The sequence below is a fragment of the Nilaparvata lugens genome, chromosome 7, assembly GCF_014356525.2.
Source record: "Nilaparvata lugens isolate BPH chromosome 7, ASM1435652v1, whole genome shotgun sequence".
NCBI lineage: Eukaryota > Metazoa > Arthropoda > Insecta > Hemiptera > Delphacidae > Nilaparvata > Nilaparvata lugens.
Genome location: NC_052510.1, coordinates 7280061 through 7304142, shown reverse-complemented (window position 1 = coordinate 7304142; position 24082 = coordinate 7280061). Strand labels below are relative to the sequence as shown.

Genomic DNA, 24082 nt, shown 5'->3' with positions numbered 1-24082 from the left:
AGACAAGATGTGTGGAGAGGCTTTCATCTAGGGCTTGTAGAAAACAAGGCTTTTATCTGTGGTAAGACTTGAATCTGTGGTGATGCTTGTATTCAAGGCTTGTAAGATACAAGACTTATCCGTGGTAAGGCTTGTGTTCAAGGCTTGTAAGATTCAAGTATTGTTCCTATGGTAAGAATCATACAATGTGTTTTGCTACAAAGCGACGAAATCAAACTCCAGATTGTACAACAATGTGGTGATATGAAAATAAGTACTGGTAGCTGATTTGAATTACAAATATAATCTAAACATTCCTTGCTAGAATCTCCATGTATTGATCCAATGGATACATAATATCGATCAAATATTATGGGAAGATTAGGCTTTGATTTGAGAATACGTAGAATTTATTGTAGATATTAATTTTTTGCACTTATTTTTCTTCAATTTTGTAAGAACAAAGAACTTTGCTTGTCACATTAGTTTTAGCTCTCACCAGTAGTTTCAAACTACATCATTCGAGAATCATTTCTCTTTATAATTATTTATTATTGTTATCTTTAAATATTTGTCAGTTTCAAGTTATTTGCTAGGAGTAGTAGTCCTGGTGAGAACTACTCATCTTATGAATTTAACCTATCAACGTATTAGAAAAACTGCTCATTAGTTTCTTTAGACTAGATTGCAATAAAAATTGAAAAAATATTCTTATCTCCATAGTTTTCAAGTTCGATAAGATAACAACATCTCTCAGCTTCTTCTACGTTAATAGTTGAGAGGCGACATTGTTTTCAACAAGCGACCATGCTGTTGAACTGGAAACTGAAAACTTGAACCGATGCTTTCGGCGCCCAAATTGCAATCTAAATTCATCCGATTTGTGTCGCGTTGCTTCGAATTTATTCATCCGATTTGTGTTGCGTTGCTTGAAATTTATTCATCCGATTTGTGTTGCGTTGCCCCAAATTTATCAACTTTCGCTCAACACCTGACTGTGCTTCCAACAATTCTTGTCCATTTACTTCCAGCAGTGACTCACTTGAAACTGTCGGCATTGGTTGAATGGACTAGCATTGATGTTTTCTACGAGGAATACTGACAGATGATGATCCTCTACTTCATAGTGGGTTTCACATTCATCTGTCAGCATTGTTTGAATAGGGACCATTGATGGTATCCACAAGGCATGCTGACTGTTTAGAGTGTTTAGCTCAGTACAGCAGCTCTGAGATGGAGAGTTGTAATTTTAATTAGCATGGGGAGAGGGAGGGCACTAATGAACTTCATTAAGCCTTCTTCCCTGTTGGATTCAGACTTCAACTCGCCCTGAATTTTCGCTCGAGTGGGGAGAAAGTGGAAAACTGTGGAAAGTGGAAAACGAGAGGGCTGTGATGATAATTTGTAAATAAAGACTGCCGCAAATGAAACAGTTCCATTTGCTGAGTGGTTTTATTGATGTTTCGGATATATAAATGTTGTTTGAGGATGGATTTCATAGAGTTGAATGAACTTTGGAGTCGAGTGTGGAGACGACGCTACGTCTAATTATAATTAAATCGTTAAGGTTTATATAGACATATATGCAGGGTTTGAGAACTGAGAGAAGGATAATATCTACGTTGTTGAGTTGCTTTTCAATTAACGAATGATAACTAATTTGTAAAATATCTACGTTGTTCAGTCGGTTGAGTAGGAGAGGGGGCTCTTTATGCCTCAAATTCGCCCACATCATTTTTTGTAATGTTATAAAGTGAAAATAAAATACATTTATCTAACTATCTTTCTAACTTGTTCAGATGCTTTTAATTCAGGAATGATAACTTGTCTGTATTCACGAGTGAAAGCAACGAGCTATGTAACCGATGCGTGGATAGATGTACCATGGAGGAACTATACTTGAGGCCCGGTTGCACAAAAGCTGGCTAAATATATCAGCTGATAGTTGCAGTGATAGTAGTTTTAACTTTTCTGCTCAAAATTTTCAAGTTTATTCCAATATTATTGAAACTTTAGGATTGTTTAGTGTTATTTCCGGCTCTTATCAACCCTTCGAAATTCAAAATTCATCAGTCATATCTCGAATACGTATTCTCTGAGTGTTAATCTTTGGTGAAAACAGAAATTTTAAACTTAACCTCACTTTGGACTATTTATGTGCCAAAATCAAGGAATTGAAGAAGTTTTGGGCAATTGCCTGTTTCTCTTTCCAATTATCGTGTTTGTGACTGTTCTAATAAATAAATGATAAATAAATAAATCTTAATCGTGGTTAATTTCACGAGAACCAATCAGTGAAGGCTTTTTTGGAAAGACGGTTTCTCTGATTGGTTCTCGTGGAGATAATCACGATTAAAACTTAACCGGCTTTTGTGCAACCGGCACTTAGTTTGAGTAGTTATCGTGGATTAGTTATTTTACTTCACTCATTAGTTATTCTAATTTACTTGGCTATTCTATGATGGATGAAATTTGAAACTGAAATTGTTCCAGTTTATTCTTCAATTTATATAAATTGAATAGACCAGTTCTATCACAAACGCATGGCCACCAAGCCATAGTGAGGTCCACGTTATAATGGAGAAAGATAGGAGAAAAACGGCCTTGTATAGACCTTTGCTGATACAGGTTTATTGATGTAATATTAACGGTTCATTCTCGTTTAAAATAATCAATTATATTTTATCAGGGAGGAAATTATATTTTATAATGAATTTTCATAACTAGGATGAAATATTTTGTTAATTAATTATTTATTCTACTATGTCAAGAGATGATCTGGCAACAGAGTAAAGCGAGAAAGATATAGCGCTATCCGCTTTGTTGAATGATGGACAAGGATAGAATTACAATTGCTAATCGAACACTGCCATTACAACGTGGACCTCACTATGGAAGGCATGACCTTGAGCATATCAATCTTGTACAAGAGATCGAAATAAAAGTTTTCAATTCCTTGAAGCTTAGGAATTATTGATGAATCAGCATTCAGTTGAGGCCTGAATTGCTATGCTTCTGAATCATAATAGCTTATGAAAGGTTATAATGTTATAATGATTTCTATTAGATTAGACATATCTATGCAAATATCGATGAAGAAATTAAAAGCTACTTTCCTAAACCTTTCAAAACTCATCTTGGAGCTCTTCATGAAGTACTTGGACATTATTTGGTGGATATGAAACCCTGAAAAGTCTAGTGGGAAGTTTTTTCAGCAACATGAACAAGGTGTCTTTGGAAAAAATGTCTTTGATTGGTTATAGTTAGAGAATGTTCTATTTTCAAGGTTTCAAAGAATTCAACACACTTAGAACTCTAGTGAGAAAGTTATTTAACACATGAATATTGGAATATTGGGTATCTCCAGCAATGATCTTTTCGTTGAATAAAGTTAGAGATTTCTTAAAATACATGAACATTTCATCTCTAATGTCTAAAGCCACATTTACATCCGTAGGGACCCAATCGACCGAATCCCAAGTGATAGGATTCCCAATTTCCCATCCAGCCGAAAAATTCATTTTCCCATTTCGCCGAACGCTTTCGGTCGACAAACTAGAGAAATTTTCGGTCGTTTGGGAATCTTATCACTTTCGGTCAGATGGGACTCTCAACGCTTCCGGCTCAATGCGACAAACAACGTTTCCTGTCGATTGGAAAATTCTTTAAAGTTTTCGGTCATTTGGGATGCGGCTGAATGAGATAGTTCCAGTTTCAATATTTCATTAATTCTGTCGAATGGGAAAAAGTAGTTTTCGGCTGCTTGGGAAAATCTTAGACCAGTTATACAATAGATACGGCCTATTGTATGTTCATACTGAAAGTCGATGAAGCCAACATCTACTGCCATATCTCCAAATCGTGACGTCAGCATCAGATAGAAAACTTATCTGTAGAGTTTGTTTACATTGTTTTCCATAGCAGATTGTGTCTATTTCAGTGGGAGCGCAGCTGGAGTTTATCATTTTAATGAATAATAATTTACATCCTTCTGAAATAGACACAATCTGAAATTTTTATGACTTCAAGATTTGGAGATGTGGCAGTAGATGTTGGCTTCAGAGGCTAGACTTCCCAGCGTGTCTATTCTATAACTGGTCTAAGGGGAAAATAGAGCTTTTTGGTCGTTTGGGATTCGGTCAATTGGCATGCCTATATTTACATCATCATTGTCGACAAAATGCTCTTTTTCCCCTCCTTATGAATTCTATTACATTGAGAACAACTTGGCCAACACATGTGTGCAGAAGCAAGCAAGCTCCATTCAATCTGGTAGAATTTATAAGGACGAGAGAAGAAACATTTTGTTGACAATTTTCTGTGAACGTTGCTCTAAAGACTGAAAATCCCTCAAAACCCTGGTATAGAAATCCTTTCAATCCCATAAAAATATCAGGTGTCTCGAAGACTGGAAATATAGATCATTACAGGTGATTGACCCCTCCTAAACTCTCAACAATGCCGCAAATAACTGGCTCCAAAATTCATCAATCTTCCCCAACTTCATGAAGTTGCTAATCAACCTGCTGCTCTCCACAATTTCCGGCGATTACTTGGTGAGGCGATTCAACAGTTGCCGCCTAAAATTAGCAGCGGAAAGTTGCTCTACTATGATTCACCATAAACTGTCAGCATTAGCTGAACGAGGAAGTCGTTCTACGGTGGTGTTGGTGCTATTTATGGAAGATGCTGACAGATTAAAGTGGAGCTTACTAAAGTGAAATTCACTAAGAATTGTCAGTGTTGTTTGAATTGGGAAGTGTTAGTGTTGTTTACGAGGGGTTCTGACAGAATGAGGTGGAGTTTGTTATAGTGAGATTCACTTAAAACTGTCAGCATTGTTTGAATGGGAGTCGTTGATGTTGTTTACGAGGGATACTGACAGTTTGGAGTGGAGTTTACCACAATGAGATTCACTTCATACTGTCAGTATTGTTTGAATGGGAGTCGTTGATGTTGTTTACGAGGGATACTGACAGATTAAATTGGAGTTCACTGTAGTGAGATTCACTTAAATTTGACAGCATTATTTTGATGGGGAAGTGTAAGTATTGTTTACGAGGGATACTGACAGTTCAAATTGGAGTTCACTGTAGTGAGATCTACTTCAAGTTGTCAGCATTAGTTGAATGAGGGAGTTTGGGTGTTGTTTATGAGTGTTTTTGACAGATCGATGTGAATCTCACTTTCCGGACACGAAACCCGACTTAATTGAAAGAAATGAAGTTTAAGTGGACGGGAAAGTCCGTATAATAGAACAGGCAGCATCTGTTGCAATGGAAAGAGATAGCGATATATGGAGCGTCGTGTCGTGTCGTGTCGTGTCGTGGTTACTACATTGATCCAATGACGTCATTCGGCCACTCCACATCCTCAGCACTCGCTGTTCGACAATGACAGAGACACGAGTATGATGCCTCTCTGTCTGCACCACTAACACAGATTAGAACTGGAGTTTTTCGAACCCAAGACAATGTAACAAAGACAAGACACTATATCAAATACATGAATTATAGTTTTGATGGAATAAGTTGAGACTATCAGAGTCAACAGAAAGAGACCCAAGTATGATAAGGTCTGTCTGCATAGCTAAAAAAGATTAGAAGAGGAATTTTTGGAACCAAAGAGGTACGTTTTTCGAATTTAACGGATACTTGCATAGATTATTCATATTTAATTGATATCATTAATAGTTGAGAATGATATTGTGTGTATCAATGTATAAATAAATAATATAGTCTGAATATAATGTTGAGAATGAGAGTCAACCGAAAGAGACACGTCTATAATGCCTCTCTGTCTGCACCACTAACATTAGAAGAGGAAGTTTTCGAGTCCAAATCGCGTAACAAATAGAAAGATGATGTTTTAGATGAAATATGTTGGGACAATGAGAGTCGATCGATACAGACACAAGAAATAGTAGAATCCCTCTCTACTTACACAACTAGCAGAGATCGGAGAATACATTTTTTATAGTCTGAGACTAATAATCAAATGAATTAGTTGGAGTCTGAAAAAATAAGTTAAGACTTGAATTCTATGTCGACCAAATATAGGAGTTATCAGATTATGTAGAATTGAGTGTTGAATTGGTCGATTAGTTAGGTTCAAATAGTTGCCAAAAGGTGAAATTGAGAATATTTCATACAAGTCAATGTGTCTGAACGCTACAAGCGCTATTGCTAGTGGCATTGTCAAATTTTGACCCATTTGTAATGTATCCGATTATTTGACATGCATTTTCACAGTCTGAGTGTACCCATTGCATTAAAAGTGTCGACGACGGTGAAAATTCCTGACAAGTAAAATTGGACTGTAAAATGTATGCCTCTTGGCAGTCGGTTACGAGGACGGGAACTGGAACTATCTACAGCAGATAATCGGGCCCGGCTCTACCCCTCTGCGAACAGGCAAACATTCTCATGATATGTATTATATATTACCCATTGGAAAATCTCAATTTCACACAATTTCACAGGTATTCGTTTGTCTGCAAGCTCAAGTCCCAATTTATTATATTCAGAATACAATCAAATAATTAACCCTAGATGACACCCTAAAAATAGATTGTATAATTTAATAACTAACTCTAGAAAACCCTAAAAATAGATTTTATAATTTAATAATTAACTCTAGAAAACCCTAAAAATAGATTGTATGTATTTGTGAGATTGAAGCCTCCAACAAGAAATTTGAGGACGGGAATAGAAAATAAATTTTTCACGTATGTGCAAGTGATTGCCAGTCTCAAAAATTCCTCGCATCAACCAACAAGCTAGTGAAACTCGAAAGTGAGAGATAGAGATACTATGGCAAACCAAATTTTTCACGCTTGTGCAAGTAATTTCAAATATTCCTCGCATCAACCAACATGCTAGTAGAACTCAAAAGTGAGAGATAGATGTACTACGGCAAACCAAATTATTCAAAGATTGATCAAGCCAGGTATTAAAGCAGGCAACCAGTGGAATTCCTGGAGATTCTTCTCAAATAGCTAACATTCCTGAGATTGTGGCTTGGGTGTAAGAAAGACGTTTACCTCATGATTACCTCGAGGTTTGTGAGGTCGGAACGAACTCCGAAATTGTTTCACAAGTATTTCGGTGAACAGCTTGTTAGACATTGTTTTGTGTCACGTTGGGGTTTGACTACCTACTACCCCTGAAGCTTATTATCTCTTCAGTGGAAGTCAACTGTTTTCTTCGAAGCTCATTGAGATTCCTGCGGCATCATGTTGGTCAACAGAGCTGCCATAGCTTCTACTCAAAATAGATTAAGATGTTATCTTGGAAGCACTTCCTGATAATCTTCATGGTTCCTACTTGTACGTTGCATGACTTCAGATTCGTCTCATTAGCATGAAATGATCTCAACTATTTCAGTAAAATTAAAATCAGATATTTATTTCTTTACGAATTTATTCAAATGAGATACCAGTCTTGTTATTACAACATTACCACGTTCTGTTGAACTAAAACTAGGCCTAAATCATGAAAAGCAGCAGATTATTATAGCTATGAATATGAGCAAGCGATTTCATTGGTAGATGAACGACCAATCAACGTCTGTCATTGAATCACTTTTTGCTATTAGAGAAAACGACTAGCAGTCAGATATTTCACAATAAATGAATTAATCACTTACTGCGACAACGAGATCTTTCGGCAGGTCCGCCATCTTCTTGGTTGTAAGACCAGAGATCTCGTTGTCACAGTGAGTGATTAATTCATTTATTGTAAAATATCTGACTGCTAGTCGTTTTCTCTAATAGCAAAAAGTGATTTAATAATAAGCAGTTCGTGATAGAAAACAACATTGAAGAAGTCTGTCATTGGTCTAGACAAGCCACTCCCACAATAAAATTCTACGTCACAGCAATGGCGGTTCCCACACTCTATTGAATGTATTTCTTCATTTCGATAAATAGTACAAGCCTTGTATTATGTACTTGTATCATGGGGTGTTTACTTGAAATCACTTAACCTTACATTGACCTTGGCCCCTCCAAAATTTATTTCATATTTGCCATTGGTACAAGGTATCCTTAGCTTGTCTCTCCTTATCTGTAATTTTTTGGGAAAAATAAAATGAATTTATCTTATCTCTATTATCTATATCGATGTAATGAGTAGGATTACTGATAAATGATAATTAGTTATTTGAGAAGTGAAATGTATCATTCAATTTACTCCACCTTGATGAAACAAAACAAATATCGCTATTGAATGTTATTCAGTATAATAAATGACAAGAGGAAAATCAATGTCAAGTTCAAGAGTGTTGGAAGTATTAAGATGTTCAACGTCATTAGTAAGTTATATCGCCAATTTATGCAACAAATGTATTTGAGAGAAACAGATTGAAAGAGTGAGTGAGAGAGTAGACCAGGAGAAATGAAGCGGGAAAAGGATGGAAGCTGTATTGGGCAGTTGAACTAATATTGATGCTGGAAACTTTTTTCCCTATCAACGGACAAAACTTGCTGATTTATTACATTTCTCATTAAGTTAATCTTGACAAATATGTGAAGTTTTCAAATCATTAATTGGATGGAATTGAGTTTTTCCAGTAGAAATTATTTCTGTGACGAGTTCGAACTATTAATTAAACTGATTGGTAAGTGAGTATTTCTGAATAACCGGTGGGAGAGTTGACCGTGGGATGTCATCAATCCAATTAATTTTCCTTGATTAAAATACAATATTCCGCCTCCAATAATAAATTATTGTCATTCATTGGAAGCCTCAACCGATTGATTTTATTGAATTACTTACAATTCGTAACAAAAAATATAGGCTTTAATATTATATTCCCCAGCTCCATGAAAACGAAAAAAAATGTCAAATCATCATTTTGTGGGATGAAATAAGAGGTCCAATATAGAATTATTGTCATTCATTGGAAGCCTCAACCGATTGATTCTACTGAATTACAATTCTCAACAATAAAACATAGGCTATATATTCCCCAGCTCAATGGAAACGTAAAAAATCGTCAAATCATCTTTGTGTTGGATGAAATAATCAGAGTTCTGCTGTATTATTGTAACCTCTCATCTACCTCATATTTTGATTGTTCTTGTGAATAATAATGTTTCACATGGATAATATATTTTTCCTATTGATAATAATTTATTTTTCATGATTGATTTATTGATTCAAGATACACAATTATTTATTATAATATTTGCGGGAGAACCAACAGGCACAGCCCAAAACTGTTCCTCCCCCGAATTTTTATCTATATACCAGTCCAGGAAGAAGGTTATGTTTTCCAAGTTATAAAATCTGAGTTCAATTTACTGAACAAACTCTAACAAACAAGACATTTTGAATCAAGAAAGATCGAAAACAAAATTACTCTCACTAAGCACTTGAAATTGAAAAATTTTGATCCAAAATTAAAACCAAAAACTTCTTTACTGGAAGCACAGCACATACTTATTAAAATTCCCTTTAAAGTGCTTTCAACTAACCAAACGCCACTTGAAAAAGCATTTCATACACAATTGAAAACTAATAACTGGTAAGTAATAATGTTTTTATTAGTATTTTTATGAGGATCTCAATGTTTGAGATTAAGTTTTTCAAGCCAATGTTCGAATCTCTGCAGTTACAGTAGTTCATGGAGGTAGAGAATGCAAGTAAATTACAGTTATTAAATCAGAATTCAGTTAGGAATTCGAGCTCAAATTAAGAACCGATCATTTCCATGAATGATCATTTACTCCTGAACCAACTCATTGCAAGTGATAATCCGATCAAATGATAGATCTACATTAACCAATTTGACATTTTGATTATAGTGCTGCCCTGAAATTATAGTAATTTGTTAAAGATACTGAAATTGCCATCAATAATTACAATATATCGAACGAGTCCCATCATCTAATGTCTGAGGGAGAACGGTGTAATCTCACCAAATTAGCTCCAGTATGGTGTATCATTATCTCTTTTAATATGTAATTCCATTATTGCACGATTTATTGCTGGCGACACCCTTTATACACTCAATTTTTGCAGTTCGATTTTGAATTATCTATAGCTAACCATCAATCACGTAATCAGGGGGTTGCAAGTGATAGGACTTCTCCGCGAATTAAGTGATTGCAAGGCTTTGATTCATCAATTAGAATGCAGTGCCCTGAAATTGGTATGACAGAATCATGGATGACAACCTTTTTATCTCGTCTTTAAAAAAGAGGGATTTTTCAATAATTGTAGTATTAATGATAACAGTTCGAAAAGTATTAGTGAATTTCCATCATCTAGCATTATGAAAACAATTCAGGATGAATGAGTACAATTATTTCATTCGATACTCTTCAACAGATTTCAAGAATTGGGAATAAGAGTAAAAGGAGAGTTGATTGAATCCTATGAGAGTGGTATTGGAATAAATTTGAATAAACTAAAATCAATCGATGGCATGCTGTTCGAACTTATTTTGTTCAAGCAAAGATTGTGTATTTATTGTCTCTTTTCTGTATAGGGCTACTTGTAATATAAATATAAATAAAAATAAAATCTTAGTACCTTTTCATAATTATTTTATCACTAAAAATAAAATAATAAGAAAAGGGTACTAAGATTCTTATTTTTATTTCTATTTATTGTGTATTTATTCTTATGCAAATACAATCCAGGTAAAAACAACAGGCATTCGCCTAAAACTGCTTCAGGCCTTAATTAGGAATACACAGTCTAAAGGTTATGTTACTTACGTAACTCAAATGATAACTCAATTCGCACACAATTTTGAGTCCAAACAAATGTATCTACTACAATTCTGAATTCAGATTGATAAATTTCCAAATACGAATCCAAACAAAAATCTTCCTTCACAATTGCAAAAAAAAATTGAAAATTTCACTCAAATCCACAAAATCATATAAATCATTTATCATATTAATTTGTGCCTCGCGATACATTTGAAATGGGTTGCACAAGAACAAGAGAAATCAATTTCAAACCATTAAACTGATTCCAGCATTGTCTTACTGAAAAGATTACAAATGGATGATCGATTCTGTGGAAGAATCAAGGTTGCGTCATATTTCAGTTGGCAGCCATGGCAATTGTTTAGACAGGGCTTTCGCCAATCATGCAGCCAGGCTATTGATCTCAATCACCAGATAAAAGCCCGAGACAAAGACCTTTCATCCCTTTAATTTGACGGAGATAAAAGGCGCAAAATGTACAATCGTTGTCTAGTTGGTCGGGCGGAGGTTTTTTCTGTTCTTTCATCAGAACAATGCCGGGAAGCATCCCTTTTGAGAGGGTTTCGAATGGAAGCGAGTCACTGAAAAAGCTACACAAATCAACGCTCTAATAAGATCAGCCAGCTCTGATGATTGATTCAAGGATTTAACCTGTTGATTCAACCACTTTTCAATTGAAAGGATGATTGAAATCATTGTTCAGGAAGTCTGCTTGCATGTGGGAATCAGAAGTAGTTGACAATTGAATGTACTACAGTGATATGAACAATCAAAAACTGTTGACAAGTTTCTCGTTATTTCAATGGAAAACTAGTTGCAGGAAGTTTAAGCCTTTTCAATCAACAAATCAACATTCTTGTATGATTCAAGTGCTACTTCTCTATGAATATGGCTAATAATTTCAGTTCAAGATGGAATCCAAAATAGGATAAAATCAAATTGATCTCAGTAGTCATAAACTACTTTCAAAACAAAATCTTGTTTGAGTTGATTTCCTGTATTAGCATTTCAAATTCAAATATTTTGTGATTATTTTGAGATCAAAATGTATCTGTTTGAAACTTCTGAAGAATCATAACCTCTTTTGTACTAATATGAAATCAATATTCGAGAATGGAATAGTAAGGAATGCTTTCCCGTTTCCAGTCATTCAATGATTAAGCTGGTTTTAAAAATTCGACCGAGTCATTGTCAATATTGTAGAACTGTTCCATAATTGAATAAAACACAAATATGTTGTCAAATTCTACACAGTTTTCACGAAAAACATGGTCATGTACCGAATAAAACTGTGTAGAATTTGACAACATATTTGTGTTTTTATTCAATTAAGCTGTTTTTCATTGCTGTTGAATTGTTGATAATACAAATTCTTTGAATGTTATAGATAATATTATTGTGAACGAATGAAATTGCAAATAAATTATTTGAATTTGTAAACAAAACGCATATTCGATACCATATTTTATCTACAAAAGTTATGCTTCTGAAGGTTCTCTCGTTCAAATAGCTTTGTGTTCAACTCTTGAACTTTCTCAAAATCTCTATGAAATTCACCACTGTACTGTTCCGATATTACTAGAGAGTTTTCACGAACAAAAATTTCAGTTAGAATCATCAATCGAAAAATATAATTATACAGCTTGTCACGTGCCATTTTTGACTTTCCCAAAATCTCTGCGAAATCCACTGTTCTGTTTCAATATTACTAGAGAATTTTCACGTACAAAAATATTCAGTTAGGATTATCAATTGGAAAATATAATTACACAACGTGTCACATGCCATTTTGTTTTCTTGCTCTTCTATGCAAGCGGCGAATTGTCGGTTTGAAAACTAGTACGTCTTCATACTTTGTAAATTTCAAACTTGCTTTTTTTACTTTACTTGCCCTATTACCATAGGTAAGGAAAGTATTGCTTTCCGAAAAAATTAAGGTACCCCTGTGTGTATGAGTGTATGTGCGACTGTGTACACGATATCTCATCTCCCAATAAACGGATTGACTTGAAATTTGGAACGTTAGGTCCTTACAATATAAGGATCCGACACGAAAAATTTCGATCAAATGCGATTCAAGATGGCGGCTGAAATGGCGAGAAAGTTGTCAAAAACAGGGTTTTTCGCGATATTCTCGAAAACGGCTCCAACGATTTTGATTGAAGTTATACCTAAAATAGTCATCAATAAGCTCTATCAACTGCAACAAGTCCCATATCTGTAAAAATTTCAGGAGCTCCGCCCCATCTATGCAAAGTTTGACTTTAGATTCTCAATTATCAGGCTTCAGATAAATTTTAAACAAAAAAAATTAATGGGAAAGATTGAGCATGAGAATCTCTACAATTAATGTTCAGTAACATCTTCACCTAAAATTAAAAATAAGCTCGAAATTCGAGAAAATGTGATTCTCCAATTGCAAACTGTTCGCAACTGTTGATTCTATTAGATGATTCACTATGAAGAGATAGCAGAGCTCGTGTGTCTCCAGCGTTATTGCCCTGTCACCACCTGGCTCAAATCTTTGAATAGTAGACTTGAGATGCGCGGGAACACTAGCGTCAGGTGATCAATTTTCATAACGGCAAGGAAAGTTGTGTGAGTGCGCCACACCAGATTTTTAACATACGTCCAACTGACGAAATCACTGTGTGCCCTGTCTGGTTCGGAAATAATATCAGAGGTCATCATTGGTTAGTTTATGAAGAAAATAATGTTGTATTTTCTGTAATTGCGATATATTGCAGTTAGATGTAGTTATTACGATTAATTATTTAATTACATCTGTAAGTTTTATTCATGATTATTAATTTGTTTGCAGAAGTTGTATGATATGAATTTTTTGTACCCTGTTATCATGGATAATAAAAACCTATTTGATTTGAATATAAAGAAAATAAAAATCTCAGTACCCTTTTTTTGAAAATGGCATAAATGTCCGAAACATGTAGTGATAAAATATTTCAAAAAAAAGGGTACTGAGATTTTTATTTTCTTTATATTTATATTACAAGTAGCCCTATTTGATTTGATTTGATTTCATTGGTAGGCCTAATAATAGAATATTACATTCCACATACACCCAGCTTGAATATTAGTGTGCCTATATAATTAGGGTCAGAAATTCATAACGCTATGTATGACCCGAAATGAGGAGATAAAGTACTGAAAGCCTCTACATTGTTTCAAACCCACGCTTGTAGCACGTTATCATGGTGGGCCTCATGTAGTAACAAATGCATCCAGCTAATGGTCGTTATTATTACTTGGAGCGGGAGTAAGCCAGGATTACAACATGACATGTTCGTGTTTGCTTTTCATATGAAATTATCACTAGATAAGGATGAACAGAGGATTTTAGTGGAAATTTATGCCTTGGTCGTGGTTTGTTGGCCGTGTGGTGGAAGAATTTAATCAAATCTCAGCTGTTCCTACTATTTTCGTTGAGTTGACAGCCAGATTTTGGATCTTATTAAAAAGTTGATGGATAAATAACTCCTTATTAGTTTAAGAAGAAAAATATGGATTTATGAATACTATAAAGGAAAGAACTGGCTTATACACGTACGGGATAGGAAAATTATGATTGACGCATCATCACGTCTGAACTATTGGACTGATTAACTTCAAATTTTGCTTATCAACTCTTAATTTATTAACCAAGGATGATTATAGGCATATTTTCAATTCTTCAAGTTTTCAGTCTGTCAAGTTTTAAAATAGACTCTTGCAAAGCACGGGTTTTCTGCTAGTATTGAAATGAAAATAAGATATTTTTTCATATTTCATCAATATATACCATGTTTCAGCTCATAAGTAACTATAGAAAAAATTAAAAATATGATGTTAGTTCCATTTCATGAGAATTTGTGGCCTCATAGTACTAATTCGATCATTTATATCGTCTATTACCAAATCGATTTACGATTCTGGAGTCCTAATTTTTATAATTGGATAAATCAGATTCGCAATTATTCATTAACACCAAAATTGTTGAATACAAACAGACGGAAACTATATAACAAAAATCCAAATTAAATGCTGTATCAACACTCTGAACAGTCAAACAATAGCACGAACAGAAAGAAAAATTGTTAATTTCTTGATAAGAATTTTTTGACGTCCTATTTGTATGATCCGCCATTGTGGGAGTGACTTGGCCAATGGCAGACATTCACTCAACTACCAATCATATTGCTTGTTCAATACTATATCTTTCCCTGGTCTGTTCCTTAGTTTTAGTCCAACAGAGATTTTAATGATGTAACAACCGAAACCGGTATCTCAATATTTGAATATGTATAAATACATTTTTATTTGAAAATTTGGTATGTCAATATTTGTTGCTGTGACAATCTGGTGTCTTTATTCATCATCATCTTCACTTCAGGTTTACTAATTAACCTGTTCCGGCACCCATCTCTTTCTTGGCCTCCCTACATCTCTTCTTGCAGTAGGTCTATAGTTTTGCACTTCAAAGGGCATTCTCCCAGGTGGCATTCTATCCACATGACTGCACCAGTTGCGTCTATTTTGTATAATTTTTCCATGCAGAGGAGCAACCGATAAAACCTGTCTTTATTCAACGCGAATTCCCTTCTTATTCATGTGAATGATAGTTAAATCAATTCAATTGTATAGATGGTGGGCTCACGAGAAAGAACTCTGTCCCCATGAGGCAGCTGCGATTTCAAGATATTCCTCCCGACTGAACCATCTATGAAAGTGAATCAATAATAGATAAGACTATAGTAGTCGTTAATAATTCGTACAATCATAGTTCACAGGAAACCCTTCCACGTTTCCAATGTTTTTCACGGTTCCCAATTAGTGAAATCTGTCTTAGTTAAACAGATCGAGACGCTCAAGTCTACATTGACATGAAACTGTCAGCATTAGTTGAATGGAGGAAGTTTATGTTTATCCATAAAGAATTATGACAGTTTGAAGTGAATTTCAGGTGTATCAACCCAGTTTGAAATTGTCAGCATTGGTTGAATAGGAAATCGCTGATGTTTTTCATAAAGAATTCTGACAATATGAAGTGAATTTTAGGTCTATCAACCCATTGTAAAACTGTCAGCATTAGTTGAATGTGAAGCGTTGATTTCATTGGTAGGCCTAATAATAGAATATTACATTCCACATACACCCAGCTTGAATATTAGTGTGCCTATATAATTAGGGTCAGAAATTCATAACGCTATGTATGACCCGAAATGAGGAGATAAAGTACTGAAAGCCTCTACATTGTTTCAAACCCACGCTTGTAGCACGTTATCATGGTGGGCCTCATGTAGTAACAAATGCATCCAGCTAATGGTCGTTATTATTACTTGGAGCGGGAGTAAGCCAGGATTACAACATGACGTGTTCGTGTTTGCTTTTCATATGAAATTATCACTAGATAAGGATGAACAGAGGATTTTAGTGGAAATTTATGCCTTGGTCGTGGTTTGTTGGCCGTGTGGTGGAAGAATTTAATCAAATCTCAGCTGTTCTTACTATTTTCGTTGAGTTGACAGCCAGATTTTGGATCTTATTAAAAAGTTGATGGATAAATAACTCCTTATTAGTTTAAGAAGAAAAATATGGATTTATGAATACTATAAAGAACTGGCTTATACACGTACGGGATAGGAAAATTATGATTGACGCATCATCACGTCTGAACTATTGGACTGATTAACTTCAAATTTTGCTTATCAACTCTTAATTTATTAACCAAGGATGATTATAGGCATATTTTCAATTCTTCAAGTTTTCAGTCTGTCAAGTTTTAAAATAGACTCTTGCAAAGCACGGGTTTTCTGCTAGTATTGAAATGAAAATAAGATATTTTTTCATATTTCATCAATATATACCATGTTTCAGCTCATAAGTAACTATAGAAAAAATTAAAAATATGATGTTAGTTCCATTTCATGAGAATTTGTGGCCTCATAGTACTAATTCGATCATTTATATCGTCTATTACCAAATCGATTTACGATTCTGGAGTCCTAATTTTTATAATTGGATAAATCAGATTCGCAATTATTCATTAACACCAAAATTGTTGAATACAAACAGACGGAAACTATATAACAAAAATCCAAATTAAATGCTGTATCAACACTCTGAACAGTCAAACAATAGCACGAACAGAAAGAAAAATTGTTAATTTCTTGATAAGAATTTTTTGACGTCCTATTTGTATGATCCGCCATTGTGGAGTGACTTGGCCAATGGCAGACATTCACTCAACTACCAATCATATTGCTTGTTCAATACTATATCTTTCCCTGGTCTGTTCCTTAGTTTTAGTCCAACAGAGATTTTAATGATGTAACAACCGAAACCGGTATCTCAATATTTGAATATGTATAAATACATTTTTATTTGAAAATTTGGTATGTCAATATTTGTTGCTGTGACAATCTGGTGTCTTTATTCATCATCATCTTCACTTCAGGTTTACTAATTAACCTGTTCCGGCACCCATCTCTTTCTTGGCCTCCCTACATCTCTTCTTGCAGTAGGTCTATAGTTTTGCACTTCAAAGGGCATTCTCCCAGGTGGCATTCTATCCACATGACTGCACCAGTTGCGTCTATTTTGTATAATTTTTCCATGCAGAGGAGCAACCGATAAAACCTGTCTTTATTCAACGCGAATTCCCTTCTTATTCATGTGAATGATAGTTAAATCAATTCAATTGTATAGATGGTGGGCTCACGAGAAAGAACTCTGTCCCCATGAGGCAGCTGCGATTTCAAGATATTCCTCCCGACTGAACCATCTATGAAAGTGAATCAATAATAGATAAGACTATAGTAGTCGTTAATAATTCGTACAATCATAGTTCACAGGAAACCCTTCCACGTTTCCAATGTTTTTCACGGTTCCCAATTAGTGAAATCTGTCTTAGTTAAACAGATCGAGACGCTCAAGTCTACATTGACATGAAACTGTCAGCATTAGTTGAATGGAGGAAGTTTATGTTTATCCATAAAGAATTATGACAGTTTGAAGTGAATTTCAGGTGTATCAACCCAGTTTGAAATTGTCAGCATTGGTTGAATAGGAAATCGCTGATGTTTTTCATAAAGAATTCTGACAATATGAAGTGAATTTTAGGTCTATCAACCCATTGTAAAACTGTCAGCATTAGTTGAATGTGAAGCGTTGATTTGATTCGTATACGGGATGCTGACATTTGAAAGTGAATCATACCTATTGAAACAGTTGTAACAAAGCGCCAGTTCAACCCCGTAAACTTCAACTCGGCGAAAAGTTTTCGACAGCTTAATTACCTCTGGTCTCTGTAATTTTACCGGCACTCAATGTCTGTGGCTTTTGCGCGTGGGAATCCGCTGAATGATCCCGCAGGATCCATGAATTCATTCCTGAATTCATCCAGGAATTGTTGGATCTGAAAGATCGCGGTTGGGAGCGAATCGAATTGAACACCTGCACTGAGGCTATAATTATCTGTCAGTTCGGAGCCGGGTGGATTTGCTGAACCCCATTTAGTCAAGTTATGCCTTTTGATGTTCAGAGTCGACCGCGACCGGTGCGTTATAGTAATCTAAACGAGGTTCACATTTCGCTGGTGATCAGTTTGTGTGATGGTTTGAATCGATTGAAGCAAAACGAGATGATACTATTTATTTCAATTGTACCCAGCGATCTCCTGTAAAAAGGAGATATTTGATACAATAAAACGTACTGACTGACCTCTTGTATAAAGAATATATATGATTCAATAAAACTTACTAGTATGTATCTGATCAAATGATTTTTTTCATAATTGTAACATTTTATTGTATCTTAATTGTCTTGTAATTCTTTGTTATTTTGTTTTGTCTTGTTTTGTGTGTTTTAATAAATTGAAATAATAATAAATTGAAATGTATCTGATAAATGTAATCAAATGTATGGGATGTAATTCCCAAAACGTTTGGAAATCAGACAGGGGATGTGGTCGGAAAACATGGAAACATTTGAACGTATACAAAACATAACAAATTTGTCTTGTCCACAAATTTGATAAATGAGGATGTGACAAAATTAAAATTGAGTTTTTCAAATTATGGATAAGTTTTACAATATATAAATTCCTATTTAACAAATTTTGTTTATAGCAAATATGGACTAAAGTTGTATGAAAGCTGTTTGTCTCAAGTTGAACAAAATGATCTGCCTATGTTCTGTCTTATTTTACAGTTTTTTTTTTTGGCTCAGACACAAAGTACATGAATATTTTCCTCTGAATTCCAGTTTCAAAAAACGTAAAAGCGAACACAAAACCTAACTGATATGTTTTGAAAGTGTCTGAAGTCCAACAAAATAATCCGTCTATGTTTTGATTATAAACGGCTCAGTTTTAGGTGGTTGGAGCACAAAGTACACGGATATTTTCTTCAAATTTCAGTTGTAAAAACGTACAATAAAAATACCTGATTAGTATTGAAAGTGTCTGAATTTGTCCAAAGTCCAACAGGATAATCCGTCATGTTCTGATAATAGACGGCCCATTTTTATGTGGTTGAAACACAAAATACAAAGATATTTTCTTCAAATTTTATTCTTGAATTTCAGTCTCACTTTATTCATTCACAAGGGCGATAATAGCAGGAACTCACGGCTAGCGCATAAGTAGAATTTATCTTCTGCTAGTCGAGTTGATATATCAAGAATGGCACTTCAATTCAATAGTAGTTTACTCACTTTTGAAAAAGTGAATACTTGATAATATAAGAAGTATTATTCTTACGAAAAACTGTGATCTATCTGCTCAGTTCACACTTATCGTTGGTATATTTATTTGTCAGTGAACCGCCATTTCTGTGACGTTTGAATGAACAGCTGATGGGGGAGTGACTTGTCTAGACCAATGACAGACGATCACCTTGAAAAGCCACTTATCCACCAATCACATCGCTTCTTCATTATTGTCTATTATCTATTTTCTTTAAATCTCTCTTAGTTTGTCGGAGATTAATAATTTTAAAACAACCATCGAAACAAGTGTCTTGTTTGAATAAAGACGACGTCAAGTATTTTAATTCAACAAGATTTGTTTCTGATAGAGGTCGATCCAATACTAAGTGAGATTCACGCTATAAAGACTATATTTGATCAGCATTGGTGTTGCTATCCGTGTCTATCATTCGACAAAGTAGATAGCGCTATCATTTCCCATCTCTGCAACGTTGCCAGATCGTTTTCAACAATGTAGAAATATAATCAGTAAACAAAATATAATTATCTCAAAGATGAGATTTTATCATTAAATAATCAAAAGATGCACCTCCTCATAAAATTATTATTATTATAGTAAATTATCATATTATTTATAACATTATTTACGAATAAAATACCATTTATCATTATTCACAATAATGAACTATTTATATTTTATCGTATATATACCGGTTTCGGCTATCTTCTACTGTGGCAAGGCATAGAATCGGCAACTCTGTTCTGATATCTTCCTCCACTGTCATTATAGCGTGGACCTCACTATAGTTATAGGATTTTTCTCTACAATTTATTGACCATTGCGCATAAGGCCATCTTCATTCCTAATTGAACATTTTTTATGCTATTATGATTTTTAGCTGTATTGATGGATGGATTAATTATGAATATTGTAAAATGAATGAATGGCGCATACTACCCTCCTCTCTGATGCTAGAATAAAAACTTTCAAGAATAGGCCTACATTCAGAACAATATATAATAGACGATAGGAGAGATGAGCTTGAAGTATTAACTAGTATCAAATTGGATTCCTACACGTTAGTGATAGTGAACAGGGAAAACATAATTCCTATAAGTTCAAATACCATTATACTCATTCGGCAGGGTTTAGTAGTAATTGTCCAATTAGAACACGTAGGAATTATTGTTCACTGTTTACTGTTGAGTGCGAGTCCAGAGCTTTATTAAAGATAGTGGAGCATGGAAACATGTATTTCACACGTTGAACCCACATAATATGTAGTGTAAATTGATTATTAGTTGAGTGACAACAGAATAGCATACATGAAGCTATTGAACAATGCTCCGCCCTAATAATGGAAACTGTATATTGAATGCACGATTGAGTCTCCAAACCAATATTAAATACATTTGAAACGGTGGCCAAGCCTCAATTCCCACCACGGACCTCATTCAATCCTAGTTTGCGATTGATCGGCTGTGAATTTGCATAAACCTCGGTTAACCACCATTTTCTATCTCTATTTGTAAGCAAAGATGCTCACCAATCCACGTGAGAGTTACTGAGTTCAGTTTATACTGTCAGAAACTCTCATAAATGACAGTAATGCTTCACATCTATCTAATACTGAAAGCTCCCCAGTACATCTATTTGTTATTTGCTGAAAACGGCTGTGGGAGGAATTAGCTGAATTTACTTGAATCAGTCAGCAATAGATGGATGGGGAGCAGGGATGTTGTTTGCAAGGAAAGATGACAGTTTGAAGTGGATCTCACACTGTAGCTCCACTGATGGGAATTCATTATCTAAATGTCGTCTTTCGTAACATGAGCTGCGAAATTTTAGTCATAAGTTTCACACTGATCTCCTACTGGAGAATGATAGCAACTTTATTATTAATTTATCATGATGAAATCAAATAGTGTAGGGTTGTGTGTATGTATATGATATATACTACCAGTTCTTGAGTTTGTTGAGCAAGAAGGTATAAATTGTCTAGTTAATTTCCATTAGTGAAAGGTTTTTTCTTCTTCTGACTTCCCTATTCCGGTCTCCAGGTAGAAGGGAGAAAGGATAGGAAAGTTAGGTCTTCAGGTAAAAGGTAGAAAAGGATAGGAATGTTAGGTCTTTAGGTGAGAGGTAGAAAGGTGGGAAAGGATAGAATAGTTAGGTCTTTAGGTGGAAGGTAGAGTTTATCGGATAGCTTCAAATTTTGTTGAATATTTGACAAGACTTTTTGAAGTTCTGGATGGATTTGTAGCTATCTGATTGGTTGAAAATCTCTCACTTTTGATAGTATTTTGAAATTATAAATAACTATGAACTACGGAAGAAATTTATTTAAAATGAATTGAGGATTTTTGCTACAATCTGAATCTATTGGAACATTTCGTTGAATTACTGTAATCTTCGATCCAAATTTTCTAATGAATTTTCTTATGAAGTAAAACATAATTAAAAACAGCAACAGTATCTGGAGTGGAAACATAAGACTTGAAGACTACAAAATCTTTATGAACCAAAAGGAAGAATAGGATCATCGAATGCGATTATTTGATGAAGAATTTTTTCTTCTATAGATGTTACTTTTTTGAACTTTCAATAATTATATGGAAATGAACAACTACATCATGGGGAGTCTTGTTAAATCTATTATCGTCTGATAATCATATCAAATACAAATCGGGGAAACTCTTCAAGTATAAAATTTTGCCTAGTTATAATGAAACCATAATATCAACCAAATATGAGAATAACCATGATGAGCTACCCTACACAGATGATATGCCCCGATAAAAATTGAATGTATTCAAGAATCAACCCAAATCCAGGCAGACAGAGGTTATGAACGTCAGAATGGAATTAATCAAAATCTGGGAAAAAGAAGGTTATATACTTCATAATGTTTTCACAATGAAATTGATCGAAATCTGGTGAAAACAAGGATAAAAACACCAGGATGAATGACATCAATCCAAATCTGAGGAGAACAAATATATAAACTTCAGAATATCTACAAGATGAAATTAATTCAAATCTGAGAAGAACACACATTTAAAATTCAAGATATCTTCAAGATGAAATTAATTCAAATCCAAGGAGAACAAGGGTATAAATTTCAGGATGAAATTAATACAATTCTGAGGAGAACAAGGTGAGCTGTCTTTAGGATAAAATCAATCCGAATCTAGAGAGAACAACGTTATGAACTTTAATATGTCTTCAGGATGAAATCAATCCAAATTTAGAGACAACAAGATTATAAACTTCATAAACATCAGAATGAAACGAATCCATATCTGGGAATAATAACAATATAAACTTAAGGATGAAATTCATCCAACGCTGGAGAGAACAGAGTTATAAATTTAATTCAAATCTTGGTGGGAACAGGGATATGGATTTCAGGATGTCTCCAGGATGAAATTCACCCAAATCTGGGGAGAACAAGGATATGAACTTAAAGATATCTTCAGGATGAAATTCATCCAAATCTAGGGAGAACAAGGCTATAAACTTAGATGTCTTCAGGGTGTAATTGTTCTAAATCCAGGGAGACCTATGATATAAATTTCAGGGTGATATAAATTAAAATCTGAGGAAAACAAGGATATACACTTCAGATTAATCAAAAGCATTGTTGCTGTAGAATGTGAGCATGCAACAAGTAGCGTAAGGGCGACTCACCGATCTGCGGCACGTCGTACTGGCGGTTTCCGCGCGGCGAACGTGTGAGGAACTGGTTGGCGAGCCCCTTGGGCAGGTCAGGATGGGATCCGCCGCCTCCACCGCCGCCACTGCCGCCTCCGGCCGTCCGCTTGCGCCAGGAGGTGGCGGCTGGAGCGGCAGCCGCACGCGACCACGACTGGTCGTCCTCGTCGTCATCGAGTCGCTGCGGCCGCGCGACCAGCAGCGATCCGTCGCCCAGTCGCAGCAGAGCCAGCGACAGAGTGCCCAGGAAGATGAAGCCTCCTATTCCGGCCACCATCTGGCTGAGTGCGGAGTGAGGCTATCAGGCTACTGGCGAACACTACACATCTGAGAGTGACTCCGGCTGCGATCAGGCTCTACTGCCCCCTCTCCGGTGCACCCACGCTCACTGCCGCCTCCAGCCGCCCCCGGCCTCTGTCTGCCGCCTCCACTGCGCATGCGTCGCCCATCGACCGTCACCTGCGCCCTAACACTTCGATTCTCTCTCTCTCCACTGCTCCTCAACCCTTTCCCGTTTATCACATTCGCAAACCTTCTTTCTCTCTTCTCTCGTTATTAGCTCTTTCTTTTGCTTCATCTTTTCATTCATTTTCAACCTCTCCTTCTTGTTGTCTCTTCCCTTCACAGTTCTCAACCCTTTTCCTCTTATCACATTCCCACACTAATTCCTCGTTCATTATCTCTTTTCCCGTGCTTAACCCTTCTTTCGTCTCAACTTCTCCTTCTGTATTTCTTGTTTTGAACCCTTCTTTTGCTTCATATCTCCATTCATTCTCAACCTCTCTTCCTTGTAATCACTTCCCTTCACAATTCTCAACCCTTCTTCTCTTATCACATTTTCAAACCTGCAATTCCTCGTTCATTATCTCTTTTCCCGTGCTTAACCCTTCTTTCGTCTCAACTTCTCCTTCTGTATTTCTTGTTTTGAACCCTTCTTTTGCTTCATATCTCCATTCATT

General features: G+C 35.3%; 1 protein-coding gene across 1 annotated transcript in view; it reads right to left on the bottom strand.

The window, feature by feature from the left end:
• Window positions 1-23506, bottom strand: part of LOC120352540 — a 207054-nt gene extending 183548 nt beyond the window's left edge. Inside the window, exon 1 of the mRNA XM_039433589.1 lies at window positions 23100-23506. Coding sequence (XP_039289523.1) covers window positions 23100-23400 — 301 coding nt within the window. The 5' untranslated portion in view covers window positions 23401-23506. The remainder of the gene's footprint in view (window positions 1-23099) is intronic.
• Window positions 23507-24082: the final 576 nt, after the last annotated feature.